Source organism: Erinaceus europaeus, chromosome 3 (genome assembly GCF_950295315.1).
Source record: "Erinaceus europaeus chromosome 3, mEriEur2.1, whole genome shotgun sequence".
Taxonomy (NCBI): domain Eukaryota; kingdom Metazoa; phylum Chordata; class Mammalia; order Eulipotyphla; family Erinaceidae; genus Erinaceus; species Erinaceus europaeus.
In genome coordinates, this window is record NC_080164.1 from 172,745,044 (window position 1) to 172,768,356 (window position 23,313).

The following is a 23,313-nucleotide window of genomic DNA, read 5'->3' on the forward strand; positions in this document are numbered from 1 at the left end:
GGGGAGAGAAAGACACCTGCAAACCTGCTTCACCACCTGTGAAGCAACTCCCCTATAGGTGGGGAGCTAGGGGCTCAAACCGAGAACCTTATGCTGGTCCTCGCGCTTCACGCCATGTGTGCTTAACCAGCTGCGCTACTGCCGACTCCCTTTTATTTTTTTTTATTAATACTAACCCCAATAGTTTTGCCTTGTTATCTTGCTGAAAACTATTATTTTAGCACCTCTACACGTCACTAGTTCTTCAGTATTCCAAATTTTATTTAAAACCACCACTTCCCTATTTTTGTTTTATTATTCCTCAGCGTTTTAAATTTTTCCACCTAATTTTTACTAGCTAGTACAGAGAAAAAAAATTGAGGAGGGAGAGGTAGAGAGGGGGATAGAAAGAGAGACATCTACACCCCAGCTTCACCACACATGAAGCATCTTCCCTGCCAGGGGGGGAGCAGGAGCTTGAACCCAGGTCCTTGTGCTTGGGGATGTGCACTTAACCAGGTGCACCCCCACCCAGTCCCACTCCTTGGCATTTCAGATATAATAGTCTACCCACCACTTTCTCAGTCCTCCTGCTGTAAACTCACTCATCATCTGTGGTTTATTTACTCTATTATACTTTCATCTCTCCAAATAGGTGGGTACTAATAGTTCAGGTTTTCTTTCTTTTTTTTAAACAGATTTTTAAATTTTTTAAAAATCTTTCTTTATTTGTTGGATAGAGACAGTCAGAAATTGAGAGGGAAGGAGGTGCTAGAGAGACACCTGCAGCACTGCTTCATCACTTGTGAACCTTTCCCCCTGCACGTGGGGACTGGGGACTCAAACCTGGGTCCTTGCACACTGCCACGTGTCCGCTCAACCAGGTGTGCCACCACCTGGCCCTAGTTCAGGTTTTCTATTCGTTCTCAGTCTGCTTCTATTATTATTCGCTAGACTCTCCTCTGATAACATTGTGCTACACTATAGCCTAGGAGCATGGTCAGTCTTCCTTACTGTTAAGTCACCAGCTCTTGTCTGTCCTACTTTTTACTGAAGATTCAAGTTTAAACTCTTGTGTTCAAATAAAATCTATCCAAAAGGCAAATATCTTTTTATCTTCAAGGGCCTCCATGAATTGGTTCCAGTCTATGCTCTCAACATTTGTCTTCCTTGCTCTGCTATTAAATACCAGTGGTAATGCATCCCTCTGTAGTTGTGTCTTATATTTTCATTTTTTGCCTACTATTTTCATGTTGTTTTACTAATTTTCAAAGAATGTTTCTTTTTTTGTATAAATGCATTCCCTTTACCCACTACCTTCCAGGTTTATCTCAGATGCTACCTCCTATGTGAACACTTCACTTCTTAGAGGTAAGGTAGCGGCATAAAATGAAATGATGATTCTATGCTAAGTATATAAAACTCTTTATTGTATTATTTCATTTCACAGGACCTACCAGTTTCAACTGAGCAGATAGCATTGTAAAAGAGAACTTAAAGTTATCATGCTGAGTGAGATAACCCAGAAACAGAAAGACCAATACTGAATGATCTCACTTACGGATGGATCCGTGACACATTAGAACCTTAACTACTATGAGACGGTCTTGCGAATCAAAGATACACTCACATAATAGAATAAAAAAAGAAATTCGAACAGTTCATTAAAAAAAAAGTTAAATTTGGACTACAATTTATTTTTCTGGTACTTACATTTTCAATATAAGTTGATTTTATTATACTGACCAAATATATCAGCACTATACTTAGAACTGCCTAGGATGACTAGTTAGGAGTTCTTGTCTTTAATAAGAGAATTACTATGGTACTTCACTCCATATGTGTTATTTTTTTTGTTCTTTATGATATATACGGTTCTAGGACTTGAACACAGTAGTCTGCAAAGCACACTACCACGGAGCTACCTTCCCGGTTCAAGAGGTGCTTTCTAGTTAATGGAGACTGAGGAAATGCTTTTCCCTAGTGCTTATTTCCTAAGATGGCAAGAGCCATCCATTTGCAACAGATGTGACCTTGTCCTCTCCATAAGATGTCGACTCCACAAGGACATAGAAATGCACACAGCAGCAGCATACAAAATAGATAGGAAATCTGTTGTCAAGAGAATTTAACTTTTCATGGAGGTAATGCTGTCTGAAAGAGACTGAAACCCTCACGCATTTTTAAATCTAATATATTTTGACTTTATAATATCCTTTTTAAAAGAGTGGTTTTTTTTTGGTGGGTAATACAAAGCAGTAAAAACTGCATTTTTAAAGTGTGAGATCTGGCAAAGGCAAATGCCACCTAGTTAACTTGCTCCTATCCTTCTTGCTCACTCAGTTTTTTTCTTGTATTCTCCCCTACATGAAGCTATCAAAGGCCTCAATCAGGTTACATGCACCTATACTGATCTTTTCTCAAGAGTCTAATCACTTATTTTCAGGAGAAGAAAAGCTACTTCTTAGTTATAAAAATTTATTCTGCTTCTCCCTACCTATGCTAAAAATAAATCCTAGTTGCTTCAAGAAGATATTTAATTAAACAGAGTAAGGGTCAATATGGTTCTGAAAGGAACATTTGTCTAAGCTAATTGATCGGCTTTGCCTTTGATAAGCCAAGAGTCTCTACTAGAAAGGTGTAGTCTGGGTCACTGGGGAGACAGGGATAGAAACGAATATTGGAGGACATACATTTCAGTGATGGTCTCCGGCAGATTTGTGGGGATTTCAGTGAGGCCTTTTCCACGGCAGTCTACAATATTGTTGCTGCAGGTACAAGCAGCTGGGCAGTGTAAGACACTACAAGATGGAGCCATGAATGACTGGTGACCTGGGAAGACAAATACACAGCAATTATGTTATCCTCCTTGAATTTCATAAATGTAAAAATATCCAAGCTTATATCAACTACTAAAGCACGTTATTAAGAAGACCTATATATTTCTAAATGCCTGCTCACAAAATGGTCCTAAAGTTCGAACATACATTTTAGAAAACCATGCATTTATCTTTTGAGGTTAAGACTGAGAAGTGGCTAATTATATTTTTAAAAACTGATTATAATTAACTATAAAAACTGTCTTTAGGGAGTCGGGTGGTAGTGCAGCAGGTTAAGCGCAGATGGTGCAAAGCGCAAGGACTGACGCAAGGATCCCGGTTCAAATCCCCGGCTCCCCACAAGCGGTGAAGCAGGTCTGCAGGTGTCTTTCTTTCCCCCTCTCTCCACTTCTTTCTGTCCTATCCAACAACAACAACATTAACAACAACAATAAAACAACAAGGGCAACAAAAGGGAATAAATAAATATTAATAAAAAACAACTATCTTTAAGGGGCTTAGGAAGTAACTCAGTCTTCCATGCCTGAAGCCCTGGGGTCTGAGCCCATTGGGGTCTCAGCACATATGGGCATTCTATGGACAATGTCAAGGATGAAAACAGGTAGACTTCCATGGGTCATGGACTGTTTCTTTGTTTTCCTCTGTCTCTGTTTCTATAGATGTAGAATGAAATTTCATCTGGGAATCATTTGACCAAAAAAATTCAGTAACTGAAATGAATGGTAAGGAAAGCTAAATTCACATTCAAGCTAGACTTCAATTCAAAACTATTCTAAGCTCCCCAGAACTGTACTTTCAAACTAACTCACATTTAATTTTTAATAAAATTAAAATAGAATATGGTCAAGGAGAGAGAGCTTATATATAAATTATTCATAAACTTACACAGTCTAGCTTTGCCTCAAAAGTAAAAGAAAATAAAGGAAAAAAGAAAAAAAAAGTAAAAGAAACCAGTACAATTTTTAAATTTGATTTATTTGTTGATTCCAAATAAATAATTTTCTTCCAGTAACCGTATGGAAAAATAAGAACATGCAAAGATCTTAAGGCCAAAGAGGACTCCTTTCTTTGAAGCCGTTACAGTAAATTCTATCATGCCATTCCATAATTATGCATCTATTAAGGCATTTCACTGGCTTTGTATAATTTAAAATTATGGCATAAGTTGCTACCTGCAGGCATCTCGTTTTACTGCCCAGTATATGGAAATGAAACTATTCTGAAACAATCTTTTATTATTCAAAGAAGGAGTGAAAGAACACCATTACAGTCACACCGAAGGGGCATCAGCAAATGCTTGGTTACCAGAGCAAGGCCAGCCCTCTCCAACCTGCAGGGTGGGATCCCGAGTGGTGGTGATACCCTGGGAAGAACCTGCAGGCTGGTTCCTACCCCAGACCCTCTCAATAAGTGCTCAAGCTTTGCAACAGTCTCAGTCTAAAAAAAGAAGCGTGAACTTGCCTTCTTCCTCATCTAGAAAACAGGAAGGGAAAATTGAAGAGAGAAAAAAAAAGTGATTAGTAACAAATTGTTAGTCATTTCATCATTTAATTTTTTTTTAAAAAAAGAATTAGGCTCACTAGGAATAGTTCATGACATTATAAGAAAATATTGTTGGGTTGTAAAAAGTGTGGGAAGATACATAGAAACGTCTGAAAGATAAGAATATAATAGAAGTCTGTACTGGCATGCTGTGTTCTTTTAAAGATATTATTAACTCTTTATGATGCATTACATAAAAAATTATTTTGGACACTTTTGAAGCAGAACCAATCCTATTCTTATCAAAGAAACTATCTTAACATTGATCAACAAAATATCATGTAATTTTATAAATATGTGTTTTCCCTTTGTCGTCTCCTTTATAACATTAGATAAAGTGATTTAATAACTCTTGTCTCTTGCTTCTCAGCATTCTAGTCTCCAAGTTAATGGTTTTCTTTCTAGTGCTATAAAGGAGGTGGACTTCGATAAACCCATGTGAGCTACTTATATTAACACGTAAGCACATAGAAACAACTAGATAAATGTCACCCACTGATATTTTACACAGCCTCCCTCTTATTTATTTATTTACTTTCAGACATGTTTTTAAAGTTATTCATTTATCTCTTAAGTAGAACCAAATGAGCGGTATCCATGCATACGCAGAATGTCACTCTGCAACTCCTGTTGACCTAATGCTTCTTTTCGTTCCCCACAGGCATATAAGGCCAGTTCATTATTTTCCAGTTGTTAAAATAAAAGGAGATCTAGATTATGACTTAAAGAAAAGAAAGTATGAAAACAGAACTCTAATCTAAGCATTTCTTACATTTTTCCCTGTAATGGAAACAGAAAAATCGTTGAGATGCAAATACTTGGCAATCATGCACAAATACCTTAACAGGCAATTCTCCTCATCACAGAGGCTCTGCAGAAAGTGATTAGTGCACAATGGTGAAAGCAACATTAAAGCATGCGGTCAGCACAGTTCTCTGACACAACAGCACAGGAGAACAGGACAGCCTCTAGGTGCTTTGTTTCTTACCACTGCAGACAAACTCTCGTTTTTGGACCTCAGCTACGTTATGGCCCCGCAGATGGGATGGGCCCATACACTGGGTGTAGAGGCCCACCCGGGGCCTCTGACGCAGCCAATCTGAGAGCCAGGCCAGGTGACAGTCACAGTACAGGTTGTTGGAGTGGAGGCGGCTAGATGAGAAGAAATAATGTTTAGGCCAGACAAAAGAAACTCATTACTTCCAAATTTGTAAGATTAATCATAATGTCTATCTTTTTTTAGAAGATTTATTTATTTATTCATGAGAAAGACAGGTGGAGAGAGAGAGAGAAAGAACCAGACATCACTCTGGTACACGTGCTGTGGGGGATTGAACTCCAGACCTGATGGTTTTGACAAGGCAATGGTTATCCATTGCTCCACAACCTGGACCACGGATTAATCATAACGTCTATCTTTATTTCCTAGCATCTAATAGGAAAAGTTTGGCCAGCTCAAATATCATTACTTAGTAGTAAAACTGGTTTCAAACCACGAGATAAGCAAGTATACAGATATTTGAATATGCCATAAAAACCTCTTCCTGTGCTCATTCAGAAGGGAAGAGATAGAAACAAATAAAAAGCAAAAAGCTGGGAGTCTGCGGGCAGTTAAGCGGGTTAAGCGCAGGTGGCGCAAAACACAAGGACCAGTGTAAGGATCCCGGTTCGAGCCCTGGCTCTCTACCTTCAGTGGAGTCACTTCACAAGCAGTGAAGCAGGTCTGCAGGTGTCTTTCTCTCCCCCTCTCTGTTCTCCCCTCCTCTCTCCATTTCTCTCTGTCCTATCCAACAACAACATCAATAACCACAACAATGTTAAACAACAAGGGCAACAAAAAAGGGGGAGGAAAAGCTCTGTCCTAACACACAGTCAACTGGGTGGGTGGCTGGGAGGGGCACATTCATAAAATTTGTGTATTCACTTTCATTCTCTGATGAACATGGCAGAAACATAATTCAATATAAAACACTTCTTTTCCCCAACCCTACTCTGATCCTATTCTTTTTGTTTAAATGCAAAAAAGAAAAAAAAAAGGATTAGCTGACTTTGGCTCTGGATTGCGTATCCTCAAAGAGCAGGAACTGAAATTAAAAGACATAAATGACTGGGAGTGAAAGAATTAAGTGAGCCCCCTCTTCCTTGGCTGGGATCCACACCAGACCATGGATCCCTTCCAAGCTGCAAAGAGCATTTCTCCATTAATAAAATATCAGACAAATGTATTCACTAAATTAGGTAAATTACTTCAAACTGGCTTTTATGTTTTCTCAAACTAAACTAAAGGACATCCAAAGCTATAAATCAAAGCATCATTCCTAGAATCATCTTTGACATGGTAATACCATTTTAGTCCTTTTTAGCTGATGTGCTCGATTCTAACCCAATAACAGTAATGGATATTAAAACATGGAACTCTGTCCAGAAAGATAATAGGGCCATAAAAATGGAATTTTTAAGTAGCAATGATATTACAGAAGAATGAAACAACCAAAGAAATGGAATATAGTTAGATGGGTATTTTGCATTCTCCTTATGTCCATAACCATGGAACAGTCAGACTGCCTTCCTTTTAAAACAAGATGGCAGGTCACAGAATAATGCTACATTTGTGCATGGCTGGGTGACCTCCAGATCAATTCACTCAGAAGTCAGAGTGACATCCTTCAAAAACCTCAGTAAGCACAATTTCTATACTACCCCCCACCTCCAAACTAAGCTCATTATCACAATTCAATTAGGTGTGTATAAATTGAAAATGAGAAAGGAAGATAAAATTTTAAAAGCCTGATTAGTGAGACAAACTCTAGTGGTTTTCTAGAAAAAAATTGGGATCATTATCAAAAATGCCAATGACAGATGTTTATACATTTGTCGTGCCTTTACTTCCTGCAAATACTGAAAGTGTGATCATGTTGTTAAAATAGCTATAGTTAACGAGAAAGCGATTTAATTTAATATGCTCTGAATGAATCACTAGGCTGTTTATTTGATCAATTTTATCTCAATCCGATGGCACCTCAAAACTAAAATTTAATTACGTCTGCTTACTTTTAGAATTCCTTGATTATGGAACCTGGCAGTGGCAAAAGGACCTGAAGAGGGAAAGCTTCACAAGTGGTGAAGCAGTGTTGCAAATGTCTCTCTCTCTCTCTTTCTTCCTTTCTATCTCCTTCTCTCCTCTCAGTTTCTGTCATATCAAAATAAAAAGGAAAGGAAAAAAGAATGGCCACCAGAAGGGATGGATTCATCCTGCAGTCACCAAGCCCCAGGAATATCCTTGGTGGTTATAAAAAAATAAAAATAAAAATAATTACTTTATTTTGCTAAATTTCTATCAAGACATTATAACAATATGCTTACTGCAGACAGAGCCTCACTGTAGTGAGAAAAAAAAAAGGCCTTATGATAGCTGTTGCCTAATCTTACAAACCTCACAATTCAAATGATTGGCTTATAGAAAGGAAAGAAGTTAAGTTCTTTTGTTCTGATTTTAAGATATTTAATACAAAAGTAAAAAGTAATGAAAATACAGCATATGTGTTACAAAGTGCAAGGACCCAGGTTCGAGCCCCTGGTCCCCACCTGCAGGGGGAAAGCTTTACAAGTGGTGAAGCAGGGCTGCAGGTGTCTCTCTGTCTCTCTCCGTCTCTATCTCCCCCTGCCCTCTCAATTTCTGGTTGTCTCTATCTGATAAGTAAAGATAATAATTTTTTTCAAAAAAATTAAGATAATACATTTAAAAAAAAAGTAATGAAAATGTAGTTATCCAACTTATAAACAACTATTTTTCTTTGGAGAAGTCCAGTGCTTTGGTGATGTCTCCTACCACTTTTTACATTGTGCACTGTATCATTCTCAGTTCAGAGAGATTCTGCGACCCAGTTCAAATGAGATCTATCTTTGAAAATGCTTTAATATCCCACTTTGAGCTTTAATAATTAATTTTCCCCCAGAGGAGAAATATTTGGTTAGAGCATGATTTTTATTCATCTAAAGTGTTCTAGTGTCCATCTGTGACCCCTGAAAAGATACTGAAATATAAATGCTGACAAGGCCTTAATTAGAGAAGCTATACAGGGTGGTACCATCATTTGATGTTACAAAGAATGTTGGAGAGCTGTTTAGCTTTATTAGGTCTGCTTGCCATACAGTAATAAAATAATAAAGATTTACCATTTGTCATTTCTGACAGCCAATCAAGGAGGCCTCCATTCTTAATGAAATCTGACCTCCACAATAGCTCAAAGTAAATGTTTTCCTCTCTAAACTTCTCACAACCAACACGTATCATTTAAAAGACAGCTTCTATTTTTTTTTTTAAAGAACAGCACATTGGCTCAAATATTCTATCTAGAATATCTGTAACTTGGAAAAAAAAAGTCCTTGTCTCCCCTAAAATGAGTTTAGGGCTTTGGTGTTTGCTTACTAAAGAGAACATTTCTATGAAACACTTCATTGTTTAAATTGACCTTCATGTATATGATGACTACTTACAAAGTCCTAAGTTTAGGCATATGGTTGAAACTTGCCACAGAAAGTCTTGTAATGTTGTTATTGTTGAGAGTGCTGCAGAATAAGAAAAAAAATAAGAGAATTTAAACAGAAAAATCATGTATTGATAAACCTTTATATTCAGATATAAAGAGAAAACTTTCTAGCATCACACAAAATACTTAACCCAGTAGAGGAGTCACAGAGAATACATTACATCTTATGTAGGTGACAAATGTGATGCTTTTATATATTACCATGGATTCAATGTGGTCAAACATTCATTATGAAATTTTGGCCTTCATAAGAATACCTTTGCCTGTGAGCACAGAACTCTGCTCTATGGGCAATGTGTACCCGTTTATAATACAAGCTGAGGAGTGAAAAGAGGCAGTTAAAATTGGGGGGAAAAAAGTTGAGTTTTCCCACAATTCCTTTGTGGATTAATTTCTGTAATTAGAGCTCAAGAGCAAATGAACGTATCTGACTCGCCTAATGCAGATCTTTTCTTTTCTCTTTATTTATTTATTTTATTTATTTATTCCCTTTTGTTACCCTTGTTGTTTTATTGTTGTAATTATTATTGTTGTTGTCGTTGTTGGATAGGACAGAGAGAAATGGAGAGAGGAGGGGAAGACAGAGAGGAGGAGAGAAAGAGAGACACCTGCAGACCTGCTTCACCGCCTGTGAAGCGACTCCCCTGCAGGTGGGGAGCCGGGGTTCGAACCGGGATCCTCATGCTGGTCCTTGTGCTTTGCGCCACCTGCAGTTAACCCACTACGCTATAGCCCGACTCCCTCCCCTAATGTAGATCTTATAGCCATGGCACAGAACCACTTCTTCTAGGGCCTGGACCAGAGTTCTCCTAATTATGCAGACGTAAGACCTTGTTGAAATTTGAGTAGTTAAAACAACATCTGTATTTGTTGCTTGCTCTTGGGGAGGGGCAGTATGAAGTGACACACTGAGAAAATCATATTTTTGACATCTTAAACTCCAGTTATGCTAACAGTTGTAGATGTCCCTGCAAACCCTGTCCATTATCTGTTTGCAATAATCATAATTTTTTGAAGCTACAGTCTGGAAGATACCTCACAAAGAGAAATACAGTGATCCTGAGTCTAACTCTTGCTTGGTTCATTTCCCTCCACTTACCTCTCAATACACACATTTTCATTTGCATTATTATTACTCCGTCTATAACTACTAGTACTACCCAAGCGTTCATTAACTATTTCCTGGGTGGTTTTTATTTGTTTATGAGATATTATGCAAAACAAAGCAGGTCTCAGATTGCCCTAAAACACATAGTCCAACTTCTTCTTCTTCTAGCGTTTGCCCTTCTTCCATAGCCAGTCAACAGCGTCAGGTTGAGCCTGATGTCTGCTTGTTGCTGGCTTTGAAAGTGATTGGGATCCATGTGGATTCAGTCGGCTAGGAAGGATCGTCAGTTTCCCCAATAAATGGGTACTCGCGGGATGCACCACGAGAAGGTCGATCCAATGCAACTGAAGATGGATTACACCAATGATCAAAACTTACAGTTAATAAGGTTAAGTAAAGAGATTAATCTTTTTCTCCCTTTGCAGAAGTCTGGTTGTGGCAAGAAAGTAAAAAAGACAGTTAGACAAGGGGTAGGTTAGCACAGAGTGAAGATGAATAGTAAATTTATGATACAGATGATTCAGTGGGGTCATGACTAAACAGGATGTGTTGCTCAAGAAAGCATGAAGATGGTGAAGTGTGATTCTGGGTAAGGTTAGGAATCAGAGGTTGCAGAGACAGAAAATAAAAGAGAGAACCGGGCTCTATATAAAGGAATGCAAGAACTAGAGATGGATAATGGTACACATATAACTGGGGAAAAGGAGGCCATTGCTAAGTTAGTGGTAATACTGCTTTTCTATAGTAGCTAATATTCAGCTCCAATGGATTTTTACTTCACTATATAAGAAGATGTTAAAAAATATGATTTTCTCAAGAGAAGCTAGAAAGATAATTTTTTCACATCAATTATCCTAATTTTACTTTGACAGAGACAGCTAGAGAAAGAGAGAGAGAGAAAGAGAGGAGAGAAGAGAAGAGAAGAAAAGAGAAAGAGGGAGAGGGAGAGGGAGAGGGAGAGGGAGAGGGAGAGGGAGAGGAGGAGGAGGGAGAGGGAGAGGGAGAGGGAGAGGGAGAGGGAGAGGGAGAGGGAGAGGGAGAGGGAGAGGGAGAGGGAGAGGGAGAGGGAGAGGGAGAGGGAGAGGGAGAGGGAGAGGGAGAGGGAGAGGGAGAGGGAGAGGGAGAGGGAGAGGGAGAGGGAGAGGGAGAGGGAGAGGGAGAGGAGAGGAGAGACTAGATACCAGAGAACTGTACTGTTCTTTCCTATGACTGACTGAATTCAGGATCTTATACATGCAGAGCATGTGTTCAGCTGCTGAGTCACCTCCCCTGCCCCAATCCTTCTAATTCTGGCTAATATTTCTACTATTTCAGAATTTGGGGATACATTTTGTTTGTGGTAAGTGATGCTACTTTGTGAGGTCACTTCAAAGCAGCTGGTTACAGGGGTAGAGGCATTAATTTAAACTTCTAAGTAAAGTAAGGCTACACATATGGAACACGAACTCCTTTTACCACTCACTTTTGCAAGTATTGACTGATACAAGGACTAATCCAAGAGATTTGAATTAAGTCACATGGGTGGGGGTGGGGGGCACTTTATGAAGGACCTTTAAGGCACTGACTTGGTTGGCTCATGTTATCTGAAAGCCTCTAGCATTTTCCTATACTCAAGTGAAATGAGATTTTTTTTTTTCACACACCATTAAAATACATCCTGATGTTTGAACTTAAAGCTTTCACTTTTCAAAGGGATTTGCTTTTAAATGACCCCTTTTCCCCACCCTCAAGATTTATGCTGACTTTATATAAATCCAATCTTCAAAGTACATAGCATACTGAAATGTGGATTTGGGGATAACACTTTTTAAAAAGTAATTCACACACAGCAGATATGCATTAATTTTGAACTACAGTTTCTTCTAATTCCACACAAAAGAGAAGTTTAATCAGCTATTGACACTGGTGACTATTGAATTGATGTATTTTCTTAAGAGTTTAAGTCACATAATATGGATGAAAAAAATATCTCTGTAAATTATCCAGTGTGAAAATTTATATATTGTACATTTTAATTTATGAATACCTTTTCATAACAAAAGCTGATGTCTACATTCAACTCAAAGATTTTCTTTTTGTAATGTGAATACATTCTTGTCCAGAGGACATCTTAGTGCATAAATACATAATATTTGTCTTGGTAATAATGTAGGTACATAGACTCTGGGTTTATTCTTTCTTATTCCCTAGTGCCAAGCATAGAATTAGACAGAGTCTGATAGTTAATGTATTTGAGTCATTATATTTAAATTAAATCATGCCATTCTTTCTAGTGTCCAAAAAAAAAAAGAAAAAAAGAAAGAAAAAAAGGAAATGCTGATGTAGATTTAGTCTCCAGTCTTTTCTGGAGACAGTACCTGCATATTTAAAAATAAATAAATAAAGAGATCTAAATGCTACCATCTGTAACTCCACAAAAAGACCATTCATCATAGAAGTGAGAATTATAAACTGGCTCCTTGCTTTCATCTAGCTTCACTTCTCTTGTTGAACTTTGCTCACTTTCTCTACCACATAATCATATGTTCACAAATAATTTGTATTGCTAAATTTTATGCAGATTTTAAATACATTGATTTCCATGGCCAGAACTGAAGCACAGAGTTGAGACCAGAGTACTGCTCCATTCTGGTGTATGGTAGTAGGGATAGACCTGAGGCCTCTGGGATGGCAGGAGCAAAGCTACACTACTGCTGTGCATCTCGCTGAACTCTAGTTGCAATCTGAAAGAAAGAAATAAAGGAAAAAAAAAAAGCAACCCAAAAAGACGACACCACTGGGTTGAATTTCAAGTGCTATGTAAATTAATGCTCCTTTAAGAAAATCTACCCTAAATAGTAGTAGGTTGTGAAAATAATTAGACATGGCATTTTAATTTTTTTTGGAGGGGAGAGGTTTACATCTGAGAATAACTTTACCATAAAAAGCCCCTGACCAAATGTTTAGAGGAGGTGGCCTTTTGATTTACCTGCGATTTGGAGTTGGTAAACCTTATTCTTTGCAGTAGTTTATCCACTTTAGTCTTAAGTTCATCAGTTTACTATATCACTTAAGTTTATGTAAATTAGCAGAATTTTTTTCTTGAAGTCACCGGGGCTTCAACATTCATTATCTATTTTTTCAGAGAGACAGAGGGGAAGGGGAGGGGAAGGTTCCAATCAGGGTCTTGATTATGACAAAGCAGGCCCCTTCCAGGTGTGCTATCTTTCAAGCCTTAGAAAGATTTTCTAATTTAAAACTGTGTTTGACTTTATAAAATGTTAAAATAAAATATTCAAATTCTAGTGCAAGATATTTGCATTTTCTCATATACAATTGTTATTTTTATTTTTTATTTTTGGAAAGCACTGATCATAATATATCACTTTGAGATTTATATATGAAGGTCCCTCAAAAGACTTTCCAAGATTTTGGACTCTAATGATAATTTTAGGAACTACAAAGTGTTTGTTTTTTTTGCTCTGTTTCATGATAGCAGGTCTTGCTGAAAGTGGATCTTACTTTTGCTAGTATGACAACCTCCATGGATTGTGTTAGTGGATTAGCAGTGAATAAAAGCAAATATTAGTTTATAACAAGTAAATGAAAAGATTTTGTATCAGTAGGGGATTTCCAACATCTAGCACAGTATTTGGCATATAGCAGGTACAATAGATTTTTCAGACCAGAAGATAAATACATAGACAGATAGACAGACAGATGTAGAACTCCATATACAAGCGTCAATGTATACGTAATATATTACATATACTATATGTAAAATTTATTCCATATCTAACAAATTTATTCTACTTTACAGCTCATTTTATAAAATTTGAAATTATCCAAAATATTCAATGCACTCTAAAAAATCATTAGTGTTGTTCACCTTCCTAATTAGAAGGATTGTCTTAGTAAGAATACATATTAGTTTAAATTTGATCATATCTACTCAAATAACAAGAGCAGTAGTGTCTTCATATACAAAGCTAAGTGACATTGGGTATGATTTTAGAACTAGACTAACATTATAAAGTCATAGTTACACCTTAGTTACTGTGATCTGAGATGGCATCATTGAAATTTCTAATAAAAAATCATACTGGGCAACAATTTAACAGTATCTTACAATCATGATTAAGATGATAAGAACTTTGAATGTTTTTCCCTGTAGGAAAAAAAAACAAAACTTTGCAACAGAAACAAATATAACTTCTCCTGAGATTAGGGAGAAATATATATTCTCATAACACATTTTTCCCTCAATCATTTATGCTTACTGTCCTGAGAAAGAATAACTTTGTACCACTGACCACAGCTTGAAGTTCTATGAATTTACTCATAATGCAAACCAAAATATTATAAAAATGTAGCTAAAGTAAACCATTATGGTTGAAACAAAAGTCATTTCAGAATTACATTCTGGTGCTCAGATTCAGTTTATAAAGGAGTGGTACCATTTTGGGGGGTGGATTTCATACATCTGGATAACTCTGTAAAGGAATCCAAAATTCAAAACCTCTTCATAGTTCATTCAATTTTAGATATTTGAATAAATCGAATCAGGGGCAAATTATAGCTTAGAAAAATATTATCTCTGTGGGAGAATTGTATAATATACTTTAAAAATCTAGAAAAGTGAGCCTTTTAAAAATACAGAAATATACAGGCAGTTAATGTGGCTTTGGTAACTCTAGTTTTCATTAGAGTTATTTTGGACTAAAGTAGTATTTTCACTAAAATTACTAATTCAAAGATCTGTAGAGAATACTCAGGTGGCTCTAACATATTTTTTTAAGTCATGTCCACCCAGCAAAAAAAGAGGAGGGATGTCAATTAGAATTCAAATCCCTGTGTTGTGCTTTACAAAGTGAGTAAACTGAGAACTTTGGACCTGGTGGGGTACTTTTACAATTTTCCCAAAATAACCTTACAGAGATAAAGTTATCTGCCTAACAATATTTTCTAAAATAAGAAAACAGCTTTCCATTGCATAACCACTACCAAATATGCCAACATATCAGTTACTGACTTATTTTTTGCTGTGCTTTTTCCCTAAACTGATAGGACCTTACTATTCAGTAATTCTCACAAATCCTTGGAAAGAGACTTTTGTGTTATAGGGAGAAGCACTTAACAAATAAGATGCGGATATTAGTGTGCCATTTAAGATAACTGTATTTAAGCATACAGTTAGGGCAAGCAGATTTTGCACAAACATACATTTTGACTCTTCTCTGCATTCATGAGTTAGTGAAGGTTTCTCTTCAGGAAATCATTTTGATACAAGGTTTTAAGATTGTAACAGATAAGCTTCCACATTAACACTCCCCAGACACAAAGCTCCTGTTAGCAGAGTAAGAGAAATAAGAAATACTTACAGCACTTCCAGGTCCCGGAGAGCTCTAAATGCCCCATCTTCAATACAGCTGATCTGGTTGTAATCCAGTTGCCTGTTAAATAGATTAGAAAAAATATATATGTGTAAAAGGGGAAAAAAAAAAACTAGCAGGGTTAGGTGAAAGGAAGTCTCCTGAAGGCTCTAAGAAGTCCCTGGCTGCTCTCACTGAAATGCTCTCAGAAATACACTCATCTGCTTAAGAATGTCACAAGCCATTCTGGTCTCAATGCTGCCACTGAAATCTCTTTTTGTTCTGAACTGTCTGTGCAAATATCAGGCCTTGGAAAGCTCCAGTAAATAATAACTGCACCTTATATTAAATGCCATAGGAATGCAATTTCATTACATCAAGAAAAGCTATCCATTAAAAGCTTTCAGCGTCATCTTGCTGAAACAATTTCATTAAGGTAAAGGACTGTAAATCACTTAATGTCACATGCACCCCCTCAGTGACCTAACAGAATCCATTTATCAGAGAAGCACAGCTGCATGTTAATTTCACTATCCTTGGCAAGAAAAGAGCAAGACTACTTTTAGGTTTTCTTCTTCTAAAAGCATTTTTTTTCCTTCAAGAACTCTACATCAAGAGAGAGAAATGATGTCCCCAGATATCTCTCTCCCCGTGATTCCTAGCCAGGAATGCATTTTAGAAAACTAGCAGTTTTTCTAGAGTAAGCTTCAATAGTCTCATAATCTACGCTCTTTATCATCACATGCAAATCTTAGTACGCTGAATATCAGGCATATTTTCCAGTTTAAGAGCTTCGGAAATTATTCCACTGTCCAGAAAATAAATTTCTAATGCACTCAAGAATTAATCTTTTTTTTTTAAAAAAAGGTTCCCTAAAGATATTAATTTTAGCCCAAATACTAAGAAACAGGAACTATAGCAGCATTGTGAAGATACTACATGTATTGATGCTAAAAAAGTTTAAATTCTTCATCACATCATTCTAAATAATGCAAAATTCAAAGAAATATTTTTAAAAAACCCACTTCTGGGTCATTTAATAATTCTCAAAAGGAAAAACACTCAAAATTTGGCTAAGTTTGCCACTTAGTTTTAGAATGAGAATGTCCTTATTCATGTTAAGCGATTTACTTGGTTGGGGCAAACAGCTAAGTTCTAAAGTACTAAATCATATTTCTGTACTATGCTTTAAAATTATAAATATGCAGCTATTTCAAATGTAGTAGCTTAATTCTTCGTGATATTATTATTCCAGTAAAGCAAAAGTACTTTAATGATTCTCTTGAGGTGGAAAGGCAATGTTTGAGGAAATAGTCTAGTGAGTCATCATCAGCTCTATAGGTGTTGGGAGGAAACATAAAAAAACTGAATCTTGGTCTTGGCTTCAAGTTCAGAATTCAACCAAAGGACTCATTCCATTCTTACAGACAAGTTTAACAGTCCCACAAAATTGTTGTCTTGCTCACAAAACTACACAGTATACATGCAGTGATTTAATCCAGTGACTCTCAGAGGTGCATTTTCAGATTCTTTGCTTTGGAAATTATGTACATAGAGAATGTCTCATGAAATACACATCTCATTTTTAAGAAAGTCCCTAGGGGGAAAAAACATATAGAAAACTACTTTGATGCCACGCAAAGGGTACAATCTAAGCCATGTAATATACGTTTGTGTGTGTGTGTGTAAACACTGAAGATACAATTTTATTGCTTTTATAAACTTTACCCTAATTTATAACTACCATGTCCGTGACTGTAAAGATCCTAAAGCATTTCCACTTATTAGGAAGTAATGCAGAAGTATAATTTTATTTTCTAAGACTTATTTTAAAGCCACATGATGTTTTATGGTTGCCATGGTTCCAAGAAAACACTTTTATTCTTGAGTGCTTTGGAGTTTTACAGATTAAATTCATTTAACAATTAATTTAATAGCCTTTTTATTTTAAAGTGCTAAACATATATCTACACTACTATTCTGTAACCCCATGAACAATTTATCAAAGCCATTTAAATTAGTACAATGGCATGAAGTGTTACCCTTGACACACTACAAAAGAGAAATTGTTTCCAGACAAATTGGCAAAATCTTTTAATGCTATCAAATTTGCCTAATGCAGTCTCCAGGTTAATCTGTAAAAGGGTGAGCTGTATGTTTGCCCATATCTTTTTATCCTTAGCTGTCAATGTATAAATCAGTGCTGACACAGCTTCTTTTAAATCATGCATACTATACACAAAGGGGAGGTCTTACCATGCCAGAAAGCACTCAAGCAAATCTTGTCCTACAAGGACTGAAAGGCAGATTACTTTGTATACCACCACAAGTGGATAGAGTGGCTGGAAAGTAACTTCAGTAATTTCACCCTTTTTCCAGGCTACGTAATTTTAAACAAAAACAAAACAAACAACAACAACAAAAAAAAACCCTACACATAAACTGAAGCTGGTATGGGTACTCAAATACTAAGAATATTTGTTGTTCATCAGACCCAAGTCTTCCTTAAAAGTTTTTTGAGTACCATTCATTCTCAGTTCACTTAGTTTCTGAGAGCAAAGACATTCTGTGACAAAGTAACTCACAAGGAAGGATGATCAAAATCAATTTTTTTTTCATCTATTGCTGGATTTTGTTATATAGTCAAAGGGGTATTTACAGAAAATCTTATGCCTGCATGCCTGCTCACGGGAAAAATATCTCCACACTCCACACAAGAACCATTTGTTTGCCTTGGGTTCAAGATAAACAGTGTCATAACTACGCAAAAGTACAATTTATTTCAGGGGTGCTGGACGATTTCTCTGTGCCTCGTTTCTCTCATCCTGCTACTTCTTTCTTCACTACCTTTCAAACCAGGGGCACTTATGCTTTCTGTAAGCAGGAGAAGGTCTGTTCACAGCCATGCATTCAGTTACAGGCTGTCACAGTTTGGATGTTGTTTTCAATTGTGCCGTGAAATTACTCTGAATTAAGGAATTAGTGAAAGGAGAGCCTCATTCACCACGGCCACTTCTCCACAAAGTAATGTTAACAAGATTCAGGCAGACATAGGGCGAATCTGCACAACAGGAAGGATCCTTCACTGCTTTAGAAGATACTTCCCAAAGGAAGCCAGGCTGAGCCTTTCTTATTTTATTCAGAGAACAAATAATATAGGTAGTAGAGTCCCAGATTTCTTTCAGACCTTTAGCCAGTGTATCCTAGCTCAGATTTTTGTGTCTTCTTACTCCTACCCTCTAGTCCTCCTCTTTACTGCTGTGCAAATGCTGATACTACTTTCCATCTGATTCTTTACTGTTCTAGTTTGCAAGGAGATATTTATCTATAATTCCATGAAATCATGGTAACAAGAACAGAGAATCTTCAGGTTCTCTCTCAGAGAGCTGTATTTTATGTCTCTCTAGCTTTCATATTTCTCTACATTCTACATTTATTTTCTTTCAGCAGTAATCATTTCTTTGATAGAATAACTGCAGACTGACTATTTGAAATTTAGTCTTAGACTTTCTGCAGTGCAGTCAGGGAACCCTTCCCTAAGAGATGCTACTCTTGGTGTCACAACATATAAGATTTCTAAAGCTATCATTTTTCTTAACTAGAAAGAATTCATCTCAGATTTTGATTAATTCTAGAATGAGAGATCATACATAAAGCTGATAAATATAAATCTTTTAAACAGGCATTAAATGACTATTAAAATATGAAAACATACTTGCTGACATGGCATAGAAGACAATGTGTTCCATTTCTTTTTCTCCCCCTCTGGTATTTTCTGTTTCCATCTTTCACATTTTTTATATGATACTATACTTGAAACTTGCATATATTACCTTTCTGGATTAATTTTAGTTCACTTCTCCTAATCCACAGGAAATATACCATTTTGCTATAGCACCTATGTATTAAGATGTGATTACTACTTGCTTTTCTTTTTGTAAGAGAACACCATCAAATATAATTAGCTCTGATACAATACTGAACATAAAAAATAAAATATTCATAATTTCCAAGTCAGAAAGGATCTTTCTCAATGTCTCAACAATATTATTATGACTTTATGACAAAATTATGCTATGGCTTTTCAGTTGTTTTATTTTCTTTAGGTACTAGATATAGTTTAGTTCATATTGACATTACCACTATAAGATGGCACAGTATAAAATTCTTTGAACCTAAAATATATCAATATAAAAATAACATTCTGCCTCCTGGGGAAAAACTTATAAATACATAAATCAAAGGAGAAAAAGAAAAAAAAAAACATAGTTAAGGGAACAGGATGATCTGTTCTATTTCTTCTCTTATGGGTATAAATTCAAGTCCATATGAATGACTAAAGATACAAGCCTTATGGCAAGATTTGTTTATGAAGTAGTCTAAGACATAAGTTATAGTATATAGAGAACATAAGCATACTATAAATTAATCCACACAAATGAACATCTTAGAAGTTTCAACAACCAAAACAAAATCCATCAATGTTGACCTAGCCATTGTTGAAAACAACCAAGTCAAAAGGTACGTACCGGGATGCCAAAACAATTTACGTGATTTGAGACTTTAACTTTTTTGCAATATTTCAAATAGGTAGTTTGTTTTTCTCACAGGCATAAGAAATGTCAGAAGGTACTGGAAAAAAAAAATTTAAAAGATAGCCATTTGCTAACCCATTAGGAAAAACTTATAGGTTTTTCATCTAATTTCTATAATCATCTCTGAAAGAGATGATTATAGAAATGTCAGGAAAGACAACTAAGTTGATCTTCATGTTCTGTCAACTCTAAATGAACTGATCAAAGTACGTACAGACTTAAAATAATAATTGCTAACAAGTATTAAGTGCACAGCAAATTCCAAGGTCTATAGACAAGCAATCTCATTACTCTTCACTATAAACTGGAAAGCTAAGTATTATAATCATTTGATTTTATAGATGAGTGAATACAGCTCACATAAGTTTAATAACTTAGTCAAATTAGGTAGTAAATAACTGATGAAACCTTGATTTGTATTTCCATCTATGTATTGTTGAAACCCCCACTCAATATACAAGTAGCTAGGTAAACAGAATCAGGACCTATTAATTTTAGAAGTGGAAGTTTCAGCTAGTTTCAGGTAGCTGATGTCTACCTTACTAGTAGATGAAGAATGCTGTCAACATGTATATTTTGAGAAGGAAGATATTTCCTTAAGCTCAAGTTCTCTTGTGGAAGAAAAAGAAGAAAAAAAAAAAACCCTGATTCTTAAAAGAAAACAGAATCCATTAAGAAAGAAGAGAAAAATGGATATTCCCTAGGGAGTAGAACAGTTCAATCAAAGAACAGCAATGAACAGAAGTACTACAATGTCTGCAGCAAATGTTTGCAGGAGAAAGGCCATTTTGCCTTCAGCAATTGAGAAATGGCAGAGTCTGTGGGATGGGGGCTGGAAAGCTGGGTGAAAGTCAGATTTTCAGGGCAATTTTCAGAATATCTAAAGAGATTTAACTATACCATTTAATAAGAGTCATGGCTCTGTTAAGGGAGAGTCGACAGCCCTATAGACCTCAGAGAACTCTGACAATATTCTGCTCTAACCCCACAACTTTGCCATAGTGCTTATAGGAAGCTTGTTTTCTCTTAACAAATTAAATAATTTTGAAACTGGTAGTGACAGGATGAAAAGCAGTGGTTTACGAAACGTCATTCTGGTTTGTTTAAGTCATCTAATAAGAATGTGATCTGCATACCCAAATTTAATTAGCAGATTAGTAATCTTCAGAGGTAGCAAAATGTGGCTTCTTAGTGTTGAAGAGTCAAGAAATCGTGATGATCTGTTCACTTTCAAAGATAACTCAGCAGCCACAGAAAACCATGTGAATTTCTCTCTCTTTCTCTCTGCCTCCAGGGTTATTGCTGGGGCTCAGTGCCTGCACCATGAGTCCACTATTCCTGGAGGCCATTTTTTCCCTCTTTTGTTGCCCTTGTTGTAGCCTTGTCCTGGTTATTATTGTTGTTGTCGATGTTGTTTGTTTTTGGATAGGACAGAGAGAAATGGAGAGAGGAGGGGAAGACAGAGAGGGGGAGAGAAAGACTGCAGACCTGCTTCACCACCTGTGAAGTGACTCCCCCGCAGGTGGGGCAGCCAGGGGCTCCAACCGGGATCCTTATTTGGTCCTTGTGCTTCGTGCCACGTGCGCTTAACCCGCTGCGATACAGCCCGACCCCCTGTGAATTTCTCTTTTATATGTGTGCCAGATTCCCAACTATTTACTCAGGGGTTGTGCTTTGTTTGCCAAAGATTTTAGGAAAACTGTTTTTACTCTGTTCTTACATGTACACTGTTTTGTTTTTGTTTTTGTGGTCATTCCTGGGGCTTGCCTATGACTTCACTTCTTCTGGGATGAGTTTTTCATTCTTTTCTTAATTTTAGAGAGACCAGAGACAGAGAGACATGGCAGTGCTCTGCACTCCCATGTATGTGGTGCAGGGGCTTGAACCCAGGCTATATGACAATGAGACAGAGATGCAGAGCGTGAAAGAGAACAGTGTCAAGAGCTTCATTTAGTGAGGTGGGGGCCAGGCTCAAACCTGGGCAATCCGCGTGGCGAAGCAGTGTACTGCCCATGTGAGTTACTTCTCCTGCCCAGTAAGGCATATGCTTATTAGGTGAGCTATCTGTATGATTTTTTTTGTTGTTGTTGTTTTTTAAATATTTACCTTCTTACATGAAAATGTAAAAAAAAAAACTCAGTTACACTGACGGCAAAGTGAAATACAAAAGTAGATTATTAGGAGCCAACTCGGTTGTAGTTGAAGAAGACTACCATAAACCAAAGTACTTTTAGGGCAAGTACAGACCAGGGACATCACAGGGCAAGGGAAAGTTCAGATGGTGGCACCAGTCCTGTCTCTGCTACATTAACAGCTATGCACCCAGGCTTCTGGTTGGCCCTTACATTCATAAGCACCACTCTGAAAGCTGAGGAAGGATGGGTTTGATCCTCATTATTTGAAATCCAAATTTACTTACTGTTAACCTAAATATAAATTTAACACTACAGGCTTATTCAAAAGTTTCTGAAACGTACCAATGACTTATGCCATTTAACCTGATGACAAAGATTGCAGGTCTTTGTGTGAGGGATCAATCTCCCTCTAAAAGTATCTTTAGTGCTCACCTTACTGTGCATAGAGCCCTGGGTTCAATCTCTGTACTACACAGAAGCATCATGAATGAAACTGACAGTGGAGGATAGCCATGATATCTCCCCCTTTAATCCCTCCCTCTCTCCTTAAATAAAAGAAATTAAGGAATTGGGCCTCAATTCTACTTTTATGAGTCATTCAATTCTACTTTAATGAGTGAGATACTGAGTTCATTCCCTAGTGTCTCTTAATATATATATATTATATTCTATATTCTATATATATATATGTATCTTTAATCTCAGGCTTAATAAAACACTCTAGGAAGGAACCAGAGTCACAAAAAGTTTAATATATATATATATATATATATATATATATATATATATATATATATATATCTTTTTTTTTTTTTAAATTATTGCCACCAAGGTTATTACCACTTTTGGTGGCCAGGCCCCAACCCTTCCTTTTGTATTACATAGGACATAGAGAAATTGAAAGGAGAAAGGAAGATAGAGATGGAGAGAAACACCTGCAGACCTGCTTCACTAGTTGTGAAATTCTCACCCTGCAGGTAGGGAGTGGTGACTTGAACCTAGGTCTTATGCACACTGATGTGTGCGCTCAACTGGGTTCACCATCAGCTAGCCCCAATATGTCAATTTTTTATGAAGGGATTTTATTTTTTATAGTAAGCTTATCAGGATGTGTATATAGTAAGGTGTGTAATGGGCATTCAAACCTATATCATCACTTATGCTAGGTAATTGGAATCATTGTTATATCAAAAAGTTTTGGTTGCAATTGCTG

At 36.6% G+C, this 23,313-nt stretch overlaps 1 protein-coding gene across 1 annotated transcript in view; it reads right to left on the bottom strand.

The window, feature by feature from the left end:
- SLIT2 (slit guidance ligand 2) overlaps positions 1 to 23,313 on the bottom strand; it is a 349,772-nt gene that overhangs the window by 83,950 nt on the left and 242,509 nt on the right. Inside the window, exons 6-9 of the mRNA XM_060187732.1 lie at positions 15,380 to 15,451; positions 8,859 to 8,930; positions 5,350 to 5,513; positions 2,634 to 2,811 (exon numbers count right to left, since the gene is read on the bottom strand). Of these exons, the coding sequence (XP_060043715.1) occupies positions 2,634 to 2,811; positions 5,350 to 5,513; positions 8,859 to 8,930; positions 15,380 to 15,451 (486 nt within the window). The remainder of the gene's footprint in view (positions 1 to 2,633; positions 2,812 to 5,349; positions 5,514 to 8,858; positions 8,931 to 15,379; positions 15,452 to 23,313) is intronic.